Raw genomic sequence first — 13,326 nt, forward strand, 5'->3', positions numbered from 1 at the left:
AGGTTCCAATTGTGTAACAAAATAGGGAGGTTCTAAAAAGAGAAGCAATGAGATAGGCTCATTATATAGTGCCAGGCTTTTGAAAGCACATACTTCAAAGAATAGGCAAGAAAAAGAAGAAAAGGAAGAACACACCTAGAGTAGAGACTACAGCTTCGCAAACATCTCTTCCTGCCTCATTTTCAACATGGCAGGTGTATTCTCCTGCATCCTCTTTCGTGCTGTCAAGGATCTCCAGGATGCAGGATTTCTCTGTGGTAGTGATGCTGCATTTGTGAGACTGAGCGAGTGTGTGGCCATTCTTCTTCCATGTCACAGAGATGGGCAAGCTGCCCATGTATGTGCCCTCCAGGATGATGGGCTTACCAGGTTCCACATATTGATCACTCAGTTTCTTCACAAAGACAGCCGGTTCTAATGAAGGGTAAGAATTCAGAAGCGTTGAGCATAGCAGTTACAAATGGAAAGAAAGAAACAGTATTTTAGGGCATACAAAGAAATGCAATATTTACGAACCTTTTACTGTAAGATGTGTTGTACAATTTGCCCTGCCAGCTTCATTAGTCACTAGACAAGTGTATTCTCCACTTTGGAGAGGGGTTACATCAAATAACTCAAGCTCCACAACAGAGTCCTCTAAGTAAATATTGCATTTGTCTCCTGGCACAAGCTCACTGGCTCCTCTAAACCAGTTCACCTTAAAAGGAGGAGTTCCTCTGATAACACCTGTAAAAGTTACGCTTGTGCCTGGCAAGACATCCAAAGGCTCAGGTGTCCTCTCAAAAGATGGTGGTTCTAAACATATAAGAGAAAAAGAGAGATAAGGCAGTTGGTACAGCATAACCCCAGCATTTCCACATACCTACTGAAGTTAAAGAAGAAAACCTTTACTTTCTAGTCAGTAGTATCTCTCAATATGCTTACAAAAGACCAGAGGCAATTTTAAGAAAGAAAGAGAAAAGAGTAGCTCAGAGAGCTTGCTGACCATCATATACTGACCTTGGACAGTCAATACAGCACTGCATTCATCTGAACCAGCTACATTGGTAGCTTTGCAGGTGTAAGCTCCAGTATCTGAATTGCTCAGTGAATTCACTTCTAAAATACACAGGTTATCAGTAAATGTGATATTATGTTTTTCCCCACTAACTAACTTCATTCCATTTTGGAACCAGTCAATAGATATAGGAGGTGAACCCGCCACTTTGCATTCAAGAAGTGCTGAGGAACCCAGGACACCAGGGGTTTCCTTTAGCTTTCTTGTGAAAGAAGGAGGAATTATTCGATCTGCATAAAAAAAATATAATAAATCCATTGTTAGAAAGAAAAGGAGGAAAGGAATGGAATCAAGAAAAGAATATGCGAATAAAAGAAAGTTTTAGTAAAAGATAGAAGACAAACTACACAACCAACCTAAAACTTCAACCGATGCCGTGCAACTGCTTTTCCCCACATCATTTTGCACTGCAAAAGTGTACAATCCACCATCTTCTTTCTCTGTGTCCATAATTTTAAGTGTAGATACTTTGTTGACAAAAGTAATTCTGTATTTTTGGCTGCTGGTCAGTTCTTTGCCATCCTTAAACCACCCAGTGGATAGTTCTGGTGTGCCTGCCACTTTGCACTCCAAAGTACAGGCATCTCCTATAGTAACCCTCATTGGCTCTGCCTTCTCTACAATGACTGCAGGCTCTGGAAGGAGAGACAATTAACACGTGTAGTGAAAACTGGATATCAGTAGTAATATCTGCAAGCATTATTACACTGAATTCAGGGCTTATATGTTTGATACTAAGGTTGTCTCGGTTTGTTGGGTTGGGAAATATTTTCAACTCTGTTTTTCCATCTTTTAACCCACTCTAAACTAGATATTTCAGATGTTCTCCAACACGGAGAACAAGTATTTTGAAACTTCTAGAAGATAAACGCACTATCTGTCTTTCTTCAAGCATGCATGAGCAGAAGACATGGCTTAGGAATACAGACAACTGAATATCACAGTGAAGAGGCCTGTAGTTCCTTTCACTTCTATCCTTGGGCAACTGGAAAAAAGCAACCCAGCTAATATTTACTGGAGACGCAGGATTCTCTGTTTTGCCTGTTTTGAATTCAGCAGCATAAGCAAAGGATGCATCTGATACTAAATTACCAAGTTCCTAACTTAACAAAGATGTTCTATAAATTTGTGCTTTTTACAAACCTAGGATAGTTAAGGTAGCCATACACTCGCGACTTCCAGCATCATTTCTGATCTGGCAGATATATTTCCCAGCACTGCTTGTTTCTGTGTGTACAAGCTGTAAAGTTGCAATATTTTCCATAAATGTGATCTTTGTGTTTTCGCTTTCTCTAATAATTTCTTCCTTGTCTTTAAGCCACTGCACAGAAATCGGCTGGGAGCCCTCCACTCTTGCTTGGAACTCCACTGGTTCACCAACCACAACAGTCACGCTGTTTATTTTTGTCACGAATTTCGGCGGTTCTGGACAAGAAACATGCAGTTGTAGTAAATACAGTGTCTACAAAAAAGAGGAGCAATGTGGTGCCATTGGGAGCACTACAGAAGGCCGATATCTTACCTTTCAGCTTCATCGTGCAAAAGCAAGTGTCACTTCCTACGTCGTTCTGAGCTTTGCATTGATATTCACCAACATCTGCAACTTCAACGTTAAGAATGCGAATGCTTGTATGGTAGTTCTTTGCTGTAACCTTATACTTCTTACTACTGCGGATCTGTCTCTTGTCTTTGTACCAGGTAACGTCAAATGGTGGTGTTCCTGAAATCTCACATTCCAGGCTAACCTCAGTTCCTCTGAGCATGTCTACTGGAGAGGGCTTCCTGCTGAACACAGGAGGTTCTACCAAGGGAAGAAAGGATCATTTTTAGAAAGGAGTATAGAAATCTTTGATCAACAGTTTATTTATATAAGCTCTTCCACATCAAGATTGCTGGGACAACCAACAGAAGTACGACGACTTCACTCAATTTTCTGGGCGCATCATGAAAGGCAGGTGAGCTTTCAGAGCTCTGAGCTCCTTTGTAGAAAAGGTAAAAAAACAGAGGTGTGATCTTTGACAGAGAGGGTATAGGTCTCATAGTCTGTACTAGAGGGTGTAAAACTGACACTGATTAGTTTGGATCTGTTCTTCATAATTCATATTTCAGCTCCATAGTATAGCAGATCTACCTGTCTTGGGCCTTGGGGAGACTTGGTAGTCATGGGGAACACCTAGTCTAGTACACATCTGCATTACAAATAACTCTTCCTCAAACTGTGGAAGAAGAGGTGAGGAGATATTAAGAAAAAAAAAAACCAAAACATGAAGAAAAAGGTACTGCCTGAAATTAGAAGTGAATCTAATGTTTTTGTGGATTTCAAGGGGGGGGGGGGGGGAGGGGAACCACTAGGGAAAAATAGGATGTACTCAGGGAAGAAGACGACAGCTAACCTTTCACTGTGACTTTGGTACTGCAGCTGGCCTTGCCGGCAGGGTTCTGAGCTTCACAGATGTAGTCACCACTCTCGTCTGTACTGAGATGATTCATTTCAAGTACGGCCACAGAGTCGATGAATGAGGTCCGGAATTTTTCACTGGCAACAATTTCATGGTCGTTTCTGAACCACACTACTTTCATTTCTGGAGATCCACTTACTTTGCACTCAAGCCGGGCTGAGTCACCCTGCTTTACTATTTTTGTTGCCTCTAGCTTCTTAGCAAACTTGGGTGGTTCTAAAAAACCAAAAAAGTGGAGTGAGAAAGGTCTGAATACTGGAAAGGAAAGAGGATGGAAAAGAGCAAGTCAAACAAGCACGGGTTGCAAATGCAGAGCAGGGAATTCACTTGGCAAGGTATCAAAGATCACTAAGGTGGGCATGGCAGAAAGAAAAGCAAAGAAATAGACAAAAAGACTTCAAAACAGCAAGAAAATGTGCACACCTGTTACCATCAACATTGTAGTGCAAGAGTCACTGCCAACATCATTTGAAATATGGCAAGTGTAGTGCCCACTCCTAGAAGAATCCACTGAATAGAGGGTTAAGAACCCAGTTGACCCTTCAATCCCAATGAAACAAGTTGGACCAGATACAAGTTCTAAATCCTCTTTGAACCACTTTACTGTAAATGGTGGTGTTCCTTTTAGTGTGGCCTTAAATTCCACCGTGGAATCTGGGATGGCTTGCTGGCTTTCAGGTTTTACTAAGAAGCTTGGTGGCTCTGCAGTTTTTAAGAAAAAGAAACATTAAGTTATATCAAGAATGCCTAAGAATAAAGAAAATGAGTTAGTTAAGCAGAGGCACTGAATGCATAAGAGGTTAAAGATCCCAGCAAGAAAATGGAGACCAAGTTTCCAGCATTAAGAGGTATAAGAGTGCTACATTAGCATAAGATTTACAGGTTTTTCTCAAGAAAAAAAAAGTAGTCAAAGAGTTTCAAACCTTTCACTGTCAAGACAGCACTGCAAGAATCACTTCCGGCAATGTTAGAGACATTACATGTGTAATTTGCAGTGTCTGTCAGCTCTAGATTAGCAATCTCAAGTGACATGGTGTTCTCGTGGCACAGGCTTCTATATTTTGCACTGTCAGTTATTTCTTTCCCATCCTTGAACCATTTGGCAGAAATGGGAAGTGATCCAGAGACTTTGCACTCCATCTGAATAGAAGATCCCAGAACCGTATCCTTTTTGGTTAGCTTTTTGATAAATAAGGGAGGAATTGCTTGATCTGTACAACACAAAACATGGCAAAAATGCACTGGTTACTTTACTGCTTATCTTTCACAATCTACTTTTTTTTTTTTTTTTTTTTCACTCTCTTCTTGTTGGATTGGCAAATTTGCCAAATGACAATACAAACCTAGCACAGTCAGAATAGCTTCGCAGGTGCTACTTCCGAAGTCATTTTCAACCTTAAAACTGTATGTACCACTATCTTCCTTCGATACAGGTTCAATCCTGAAACTGGCCACATTGTTTTCAAAGCTCATTGTGTAATATCTACTGGGTAGAAGCTGTCTGCCATCTTTGTACCATTTTATTCGGAGCTCTGGTGTCCCCTCCACAGTACATTCCAAAGTCACAGGGTCTCTTTCAGTAACTTTAAGTGATTTAGCCTTTTCTATAATCCGTGCAGGCTCTGTGGTACAAGTACAAAATACAAATGTGGTACAAAAATGGTTGTTAGTGACACTGAAAAGTGACTGATTTTCAAGGATGAGCTTGAAGGGGTGCAGCTACACACCTTGCACAAAAAGCAAAGCAAAGCATTTCTCCACTCCAGATTCATTCTTTGCCTGGCAGGTATATCTCCCCCTGTGGCTGAGGTCGACATTGGTAAGTTTCAATGTGGCCACATTATTCTCAAAGGTAATGTGGTGGTGTTCATCATCTTCCAGTATCTTCTCATCCTTAATCCATGACACAAATAAGGGTTGAGCACCTGCTATGACACACTGGAAGGATGCGGAGCCTTTCAAAACAGTAGTAACATTCTCCAGTTTCTTGACAAAGGATGCTGGTTCTATGGTGTGAGGTTTTATTGTGTAGAAGGGTAAGTCATGGAAAGGGAATAAAGGAGAGATCACATAAGGTCATCTTAGTCACTGTACTTCAGCTAGTGGCAGTAATCTTTGGGGTACTTTTCAAGAGACTGACCTTTCAAGCTGAGCCTTGTGCTACAAGAACAGCTTCCAACTTCATTTGATATAATGCACTGATATTCACCTACATCTGAGGTGTCACAGTTGGTCACATTAAGAGTAAATATTGATTCTTTGGTGGAGATAGCATATTTCTTGCTGCTGAACATCTCCTTATTATTCTTCAGCCACTTCACCTCAAATGGAGGAGTACCAGTCACCTCACACTCAAGCATGGCATCCAAACCCTTTACTACCTCAGTAGGTCTCAACTCTCGAACAAATGTTGGAGGCTCTATAAAGAGGAAGATAGGGAAAGTGGATAGTAACCTTGGTAATTATGAGGGGAGAAATGGTCTCCCCCATTTCATCACTCTAGTTATGTTGCATAGCTGGATGATGACAAAATTTTCAAAACCAACCTTTTACTTTCAACTCGATGCTGCAGCTCTCACTACCTGCATCGTTGTGGGCTTCACAAACATAAATCCCACTATCCGACACTCTGGCTTGAGTGACTTTCAAAGTGGCTAGACCATCAATGAAAGAGATGCCGTACTTAGCTTCATCAGTCATTTCATTCCCATCCAAGTACCACGTGACACGTATCTCTGGTGTTCCTACTACATGGCACTCAAAAGTAGTGGACTGTCCTTCACGCAAAGCTACTACAGGGGTTGGCATCTGAATAAACCTGGGGGGCTCTAGAAGACAGACAAAAAAAGTGAGGTTTCATAACATTCAGTTTTTTGGAAATACTTTTCCAAAAAGTGTTTCCTGTCTCCTCCCCCTCATTTGTACAGAAAAATCAGAACAACAAAGACGTGAATAACACTGAGCTGCACACCTTTTACAAACAAAGTTGCTTTACATGTTGCAGTCCCCACATCATTGCTTATCTGACAAGTGTAGTTCCCAGAGTCAGACATCCTAGCTGAGAAGAGCTCCAGCACACTAGATGTGTCATCCATCCAGACAGAACGATTGGCTCCAGAAAGGAGCTCCTGGCTGTCTTTAAACCACTTTATCTGCAGAGGAGTAGAGCCTTTCACCAATGCTTTGAACTGAACCCTAGCATGGGGCACAACTTCTTGGGACTGAGGCTTTTCCACAAAATATGGTGGCTCTATAACATGGGGGAAAAAAAAAAAGAAAGAGGATTACTTTCTTCTAGGAAAGATCCCAAACTATGAATTAGAGACATAATAAAGAAAAGAAGGAGCTCAAACCTTTGACGGTTAAGAACCCACTGCATTGGTTGCTTCCTGCCTTATTTGTTGCTTCACAAGTGTAAGAGCCACTGTCTGTGCCTTCGAGTTTATTGATTTCCAGAAAGGCAGTATTATCATGGAAAGAGTATTTGTGCTTTTCACTTGTTGTTATTTCTTGACCATCCTTGTACCACTGGATACTTATAGGATGTGAACCAGACACTATACATTCCAAGTGGACAAAAGATCCCTTAATGCTGTCCATTTTCTTGAGCTTTTTGGTGAATTTAGGTGGTATAATGAGATCTATCCAAGACAGAGTAAAAAGACAAAGTATGAAATTCAACCATGGCTGTGGTAGATGTCAACTCAGAATAAGAGAAAGTAAACAAAACCAATACTAAAAGAGGTCATACACACCTAGGACATTGATGCTGGCAGAACAGCTACTTCTTCCAACATCGTTGTGAACCTCAAATACATATTCCCCACTATCTTTCTTTTCCGCATGAAGTACCTTTAAGACTGAGACAGTATCTGTAACACTGATCTTATATTTTGGGCCTAAAGTCAATTCCTTGCCATCTTTGAACCATTTGGCTGTAATATCTTTTGTTCCGGAAAATTTACATTGCAAGGTTGCTGGGTCTCCCTCAGTCACATCTATTGACACAGCCTTATCCACGATTGTAGCAGGCTCTATTTTAAACAGAAAGACAGAGAAGAGTGTTAAGGTAACCTGTAAAAACAACACTGGAAAAAAAACTGAGGTCACTGCAATTCAGAGTAGGACCAACCTTTGACAGTCAGCAGAGCAGAGCACCTCTGAATTCCTGCCTCATTTTTAGCCTGGCAGAAATATTTTCCATCATGTTTCAGTTCAATAGACTTCACCAGAAGAGTGGCAATATTGTTCACAAAGGTCATTTTGATATTACTGTCTTCAATAACTTCATCACTGTCTTTCAGCCAGGACACAGTGATGGGCAAGGAGCCTTTAACAGCAGCCTGAAACACGACTGTGCCCCCTCGAAGGGAACTAATGTTTTCTATCCTCTTCAAAAACTGGGGAGGCTCTAGCAGGAAGAAAGTGACTAAGTAAGTACAGGCCTGGTTCATGCTTGTGTGGCATGGCAACCACACTGGCACAAAATCACGCTTAGTGGAGTTTTCCACCTTGCACTAACCTTTCAGTGTGACCTCTGAACTGCAGAAACAGCTTCCCACATCATTTGTTACTCTACACTGATATTCACCAACATCAGATGCATCAAACCTGAAGACATGGAGGCTAATCAAAGATTTCTCAGTGCTTATTCTATGCTTCTTACTGCTCCGCACAGGCTTATCATCCTTCACCCAAAACACTTCAAAGGGAGGTGTACCAAGCACCTCGCACTCCAAAACCACATCAGAATCCTTCAAGACTTCCATGGATTGAAACTCCTTTCTAAAATAAGGTGACTCTATAGTGCAAAAGAGAGAAAGTGCAGTTTATATTAATCACACTCTGGAAACTTGTAGAGCTGCACAGAATTTGAAGAGACAAACTGGTTGAGTTGCTGGAAGTCACACACACCTTTGACTGTAACAATGGTACTGCAAGTATCTTTCCCAGCATCATTTCTGGCCTCACAAATATATTCCCCACTGTCTTCAGTCTCAACGTCTGTAAGATGAAGTACTGCCAAAGATTTTGTGAAAGACATCCTAAATTTGTCACTCTCTTTTAGCTCCCTGTCATCCTTGAACCATGTGATTTTAATCTCAGGAGTACCAGTGACTTTACAGGTCAGTTCAGCATATCCGCCTTTCTTCACCAGGTGAGCTGGCTCTAGCTTCTCCATAAAAGCAGCAGGTTCTGTAGGTTTAAGAAAAACGTTCAGTAACAAGAAGGCAGCAAAAAGTGCCACTGAAAGACAGAAAGACAGTAGGAATGCAAACCTTTTACAAACAAGTTTGCAGTGGATGTTACTGAGCCAGCTACATTGGAGACTTTGCAGATGTATTTTCCTGAGTCGTTTGGTTTGACTGCATAAAGCTCTAAGTAACTTGCTAATGCCTCTGTCATAATGTAGCAGGCTCCTCCAGTCATCAGCTCAGTATCACCTTTAAACCATTTCACTGTCAGTGGTGTAGTGCCTTTAAATGTGCCCTTGAAACGCACAGTCGATGCAGGCAGTACATCCTGGGACTCTGGTTCTGCAATGAAGCTGGGTGGCTCTAGATTGCATTGAAAGGAAACAATTGCCAAGAATAAGATAAACATCCTGCGTTCTGGGGAAGAAAATCATTATCTCACAAAAAGAAAAAAAATGCAAGAATTTTGAAACAAATTTCCAAACCTTTTATAAACAAAGTACTACTGCTGTCTTTGCTACCAGCAGAGTTTGTGGCTCTGCAAATATAAACTCCAGCATCACTTGCATCTAGGTGTTTTATTTCCAAAGATGCAGAGCCTTCTGCAAAGTGTACTGTGTACTTTGCGCTTGTAGTGATCTCAGTGTCCTGCTTAAACCAAGAGACAGTCATTGGAAGAGAGCCAGAAATTTTGCAGTCTAGACGGCACGAGGTGCTAATGATGCTGTCAATGTTCTTCAGTGGTTTAGTAAAGAAGGGAGGGAGAGTGCGATCTGTTGGGTATGAAAAAACATGAAAGAAAGAAATACATGAACAAAAGAGAAATACAGTTCTACTTCTCGCTCTGCTAGACTCAGAGCAGAATAGCAGGGATCTTTGCCAGAGCCGGTACCAACCTAGCACAGTAAAGCTGGTAGTATAAGAGCTGATTCCCACATCATTGGATATTTCAAAGGTGTACTCGCCACTGTCCTGCATTTCAGCAGCATAAAACTTGAGTTGGGCAACATTATTTTTAAAGCTGATCCTGTATTTTTTGCTGGCAGGTAGTGGCTTTCCGTCTTTGAACCATTTGGTTTTTAGCTCTGGAGTGCCTGTGACAGTGTACTCCAAAATGGCTGGGTCTCCTGCTGTCACCTGAATAACTTCGGATTTTTCAATGATTTTGGCAGGTTCTACAACAGAATTAAACAATCAGCGTTAAGGACAAAAGTAAATTGCTCTTCCTCTTAGGCGGGAGACAATGCAGAGGAAATGGCACTCCTCCACTGACCTTTAACTGCCAGTTCACCAAAACAGGACTGACTTCCTGCATCGTTCTCAGCCACACAAGTGTATTTGCCACCAGAGCTCAGCTGGACACCAGTAATTTGCAGTGTTGCTAGCCCGTGTTCAAATGTCACTCTCACTTTGTTATCATCTTGAATAATGTCTTTGCCTTTCATCCACATCACAGAAATAGGCTCTGACCCTTTAACCACAGCCTGTAACGTAACATTGTCTCCAGCCAGAGCTGTCACGTTTTCAATTTTCTTAACAAAAGAAGGTGGTTCTAGTTCAAAGAAAAGAGATAAAAAGAAATACTCATCTGCTACATCATTCCATGAAATCCGCTGCACAAGATGAGACAATGCGCACAGTATATGACACAATTCAGTTAAAGAGCAGGCGAAGGAAAGAGCTACATTACCCAGCTGGAAGAGTAATGCAGAGCCCTTTAAGCCAAGTGTTCTCTTTAAATTCATAGGTTTGATGTCAGGTAAGAGTTAAGATATGCACAGAGTTTTAAGAGAAGATACCCTCCTCTCCACCCACCCGCAGAAATCCAAAGACATTTTAAGAAATAAGAGGTTCCCTGCAGTGAGCGGAGTGTTCTCTCTCCCACTGACCTTTCAAGATATATGTTGCACTGCATATGCACTTTCCAACTTCATTAGCTATGATGCATTCATATTCACCAACGTCCGCACTATTAAAAGACGACACCTCCAGAGAAACAACTGCTTTCTGAGAGGTCAACCTGTATTTTTTACTACTGCGGATCTGTTTCTTGTCTTTGTACCAGCTAATCTCAAACGGTCCGGTGCCAGCAACCTCACACTGAAGAACGGTGTTTGTTCCCTTCACTACCTCTGCTGGTTCAAGTGTTCGGACGAAAGATGGAGGCTCTATAAAAGCAGCAAGAAATGATTAATTGCCCATGCCAAAATAAAAGGAAGATTGTTCTCAAGTGTGACTGTCAGCAGCACGAAGAACAGACCTTTGACAACTACTTCTGTGGTGCAGCTGTCGCTTCCAACCTCATTTACGGCTTCACATGAATAGCTTCCACTGTCATCAACCTTCATCTCCCAGATGTCTAACACAGCCACAAAATTGACAAAAGACATCTTGTGTGTATTGCTTTCAAGGATTTTCTTATTGTCCTTGAACCAAGAAACCTGGATTTCAGGAGACCCTTTGATTTTACATTGAAGCCGTGCAGAGTCACCCGGGGTCAGTAAATAAGATGGATCAACCTTCTTCACAAAGGATGGTGGTTCTAAAAATAGGAAGAAAAAAAAAAAAAAAAAAAAAAAAAAAAAAAAAGGAAGGGAAGAGGAAAGGAAGGGAGAAGAGAGAAGGAGGGGGAAGGACAGGGGAAAAAACGAGGTAGGGAGAGAAGGGGAAAGAAAATAAAAGAAGCCTGAAATACAAAGACTGGTTCCTAGCACCAGAACAAAATGTGACTTTAGAAAAAGATCAACACAACAAATGCTGAGCTGCAATTCTTGTGGTCTCTCTTGCCCTCCCCCCCCTCCGCCTCTCCCCCACATGCAGGAGCAACTCTTGGATGTGTTTAACAAAAGAAATATTGAAGCAACGCACAGTGCATTGAAAGGCAGCTGGGGAAAAAAGCAAGAGATGAGTGGAGCTGATGGAAGATCTGAGGGGAGTTCACAGCATTATTTCACCTCAGAAAAGAATTTGCCTGCAAAAAAAAAGAAAGCGGGACCCGAAGAAGGGAAAGGTAAGTGGGACCTAAGACTATCTTACCTCTGACTGTGACACTGGCTGAAGAGGAGCTGCTTCCTGCCTCATTTGAAACGGTGCATACATAATGGCCGGAATCCTTGAGTTTAGCCAGAGGAATTTCAAGTGAGGCTATTTTGTCTTCAAAGAAAATTTTATAATCTTTGCCAGGGGGGATTTTGTTTCCGTCTTTTGTCCACTCTACTCTTACTTTCCTATCTTCATCTACCTGGCATTCAAGACGTATCTTCTTATTGACTGCTGACTGCACTGATTGCAAAACTTTAATAAAGTGAGGCTTGTCTATAATAACCATTTCAGCCTGGCAAACGTCAGCCCCAAACTTATTAGAAGCTTTGCAGGTGTAAATCCCCCTGTCACTGGTGGTGAGAAGGGAAATTTCTAACATGTGCTTGTTTTCTACTTTGGAAATCTTGTAGTGGTCCGAAGATGAAATGGTTGTGCCGTCTTTCTGCCAGGCGACGTCAATGACTGGAGTGCCCGAAACGGTACACAGGAACTTGGCGCTTTTGCCCGCAAAAGTGGTGATAGATTCAGGTCTGGTAAGAAACGTTGGCGGAAGCGCTTCTGCAAAATAAAGGGGTTCATTGTTATGCAGAGATGGGGAACAGATTATGCTGTCTCCTCATTTGCCGGGGACAGAGAACAGAAAGGGCAGTCTGCCACAAGTCACTCTTAAACAAAAGAAGTCAGCAGCGAAGGAGATAAGAGATATTAAAGATCATGAATTTAAGCTTTTGGTTTTGTACTTGGATCTATATAATGTTCCAGAGCTTAAAGGCATTTTAGCTCTGGAGCAATGTACAAACTAAAGGAAATAAAACTGAAACCCAGAAATTCCTTTCCTAAAAATGACACATTTGTACATGATTCCCTCAAGATAGTCAAGTTTTCTTATGTTTCACAGTTTGCACATCCTTCTTTAGGCTCTAGCATCTGACAAAGACATCTTAGCAAAGATCAAAAAGACTCTTCCCACAAAAAGTCAGAGTAAAAAAAAATAAATAAATAAAAAATAACCAAAAAAGCCCGCAAGATGCTTAAAAAAAAAAAAAAAAAAAAAAAAAGAGAGAAAAAAGAGAGAGAGAGAGAAGATAATTGCAGAGTTATCAATAGATTTAAAAAAATAGTTTTGCAAATTGTAACACCGTTGAACTGTCTTTTGTTTGTTTAAGAGGACCCATCCCCCATCACACAGAGTGCGGGTGCCTTGGAAACGGCACCCGCACGTTCAGGTAAGTGCAGCTGTGTAGTCTGCCTCACAAGTATGTCTGCAGGATAAATGTAAGATACAAGGATAATCACACTACCTACTACACCAAAGAAGTCAGATTTAAAATCGTATGTTTGCTCATTGTCTGCAAGTGAAATAAACCTTCAAGAATGTTATCACAAAGCAATCCCATTCTACTGACAAGCTAGTTCCTTCCACTCTTTTGCCACTTTGTATTCTCTCCTGAAACTTTTCACACTGGTTCTCTTTTCTAGGTACAGAAAGCATCTAAAAGAGCATTTTTGAAAATCACTTTTACTTGTCAAGATTACGTATGGATTACACATAACAGTAGCAATCAAGAGCCTT

General features: G+C 41.3%; 4 protein-coding genes across 10 annotated transcripts in view; all 4 read right to left on the minus strand.

Moving 5' to 3' along the window:
* Nucleotides 1-13,326, minus strand: part of TTN (titin) — a 235,824-nt gene that overhangs the window by 168,091 nt on the left and 54,407 nt on the right. The gene's annotated exons all lie outside the window — the stretch shown is intronic.
* LOC122181862 (titin-like) lies at nt 13-1,083 on the minus strand. The gene is made up of 2 exons (XM_042874696.1): nt 517-1,083; nt 13-414 (listed from the first exon to the last, which is right to left on the minus strand). The coding sequence occupies exons 1-2, from the start codon at nt 839-841 to the stop codon at nt 95-97; spliced, it is 645 nt and encodes a 214-aa protein (XP_042730630.1). The 5' UTR covers nt 842-1,083; the 3' UTR covers nt 13-94.
* LOC122181861 (titin-like) lies at nt 1,312-2,906 on the minus strand. The gene is made up of 3 exons (XM_042874695.1): nt 2,580-2,906; nt 2,201-2,482; nt 1,312-1,692 (listed from the first exon to the last, which is right to left on the minus strand). The coding sequence occupies exons 1-3, from the start codon at nt 2,818-2,820 to the stop codon at nt 1,379-1,381; spliced, it is 837 nt and encodes a 278-aa protein (XP_042730629.1). The 5' UTR covers nt 2,821-2,906; the 3' UTR covers nt 1,312-1,378.
* On the minus strand, nt 4,665-8,723 carry LOC122181860 (titin-like). The gene is made up of 3 exons (XM_042874694.1): nt 7,649-8,723; nt 7,272-7,550; nt 4,665-7,157 (listed from the first exon to the last, which is right to left on the minus strand). The coding sequence occupies exons 1-3, from the start codon at nt 7,968-7,970 to the stop codon at nt 6,835-6,837; spliced, it is 924 nt and encodes a 307-aa protein (XP_042730628.1). The 5' UTR covers nt 7,971-8,723; the 3' UTR covers nt 4,665-6,834.

The sequence above is a fragment of the Lagopus leucura genome, unplaced genomic scaffold (assembly GCF_019238085.1).
Source record: "Lagopus leucura isolate 7727_CA_CO unplaced genomic scaffold, USGS_WTPT01 Super-Scaffold_100012, whole genome shotgun sequence".
Classification (NCBI taxonomy): Eukaryota; Metazoa; Chordata; class Aves; order Galliformes; family Phasianidae; genus Lagopus; species Lagopus leucura.

Excerpts from the sequence above, each read along its gene's own strand:
- LOC122181860 (XM_042874694.1), bottom strand. The coding sequence starts at position 7,970 with ATGAACCAGGCCTGTACTTACTTAGTCACTTTCTTCCTGCTAGAGCCT. Across the intron at positions 7,551-7,648 it reads TGCTCTGCTGACTGTCAAAG|AGCCTGCTACAATCGTGGAT; the intron begins GTTGGTCCTACT and ends TGTTTAAAATAG. Across the intron at positions 7,158-7,271 it reads TGCCAGCATCAATGTCCTAG|ATCTCATTATACCACCTAAA; the intron begins GTGTGTATGACC and ends TGTCTTGGATAG.
- LOC122181861 (XM_042874695.1), bottom strand. The coding sequence starts at position 2,820 with ATGCTCAGAGGAACTGAGGTTAGCCTGGAATGTGAGATTTCAGGAACA. Across the intron at positions 2,483-2,579 it reads TTGCACGATGAAGCTGAAAG|AACCGCCGAAATTCGTGACA; the intron begins GTAAGATATCGG and ends TTTCTTGTCCAG. Across the intron at positions 1,693-2,200 it reads GGCTACCTTAACTATCCTAG|AGCCTGCAGTCATTGTAGAG; the intron begins GTTTGTAAAAAG and ends CTCTCCTTCCAG.
- LOC122181862 (XM_042874696.1), bottom strand. The coding sequence starts at position 841 with ATGCTGTACCAACTGCCTTATCTCTCTTTTTCTCTTATATGTTTAGAA. Across the intron at positions 415-516 it reads AACACATCTTACAGTAAAAG|AACCGGCTGTCTTTGTGAAG; the intron begins GTTCGTAAATAT and ends ACCCTTCATTAG.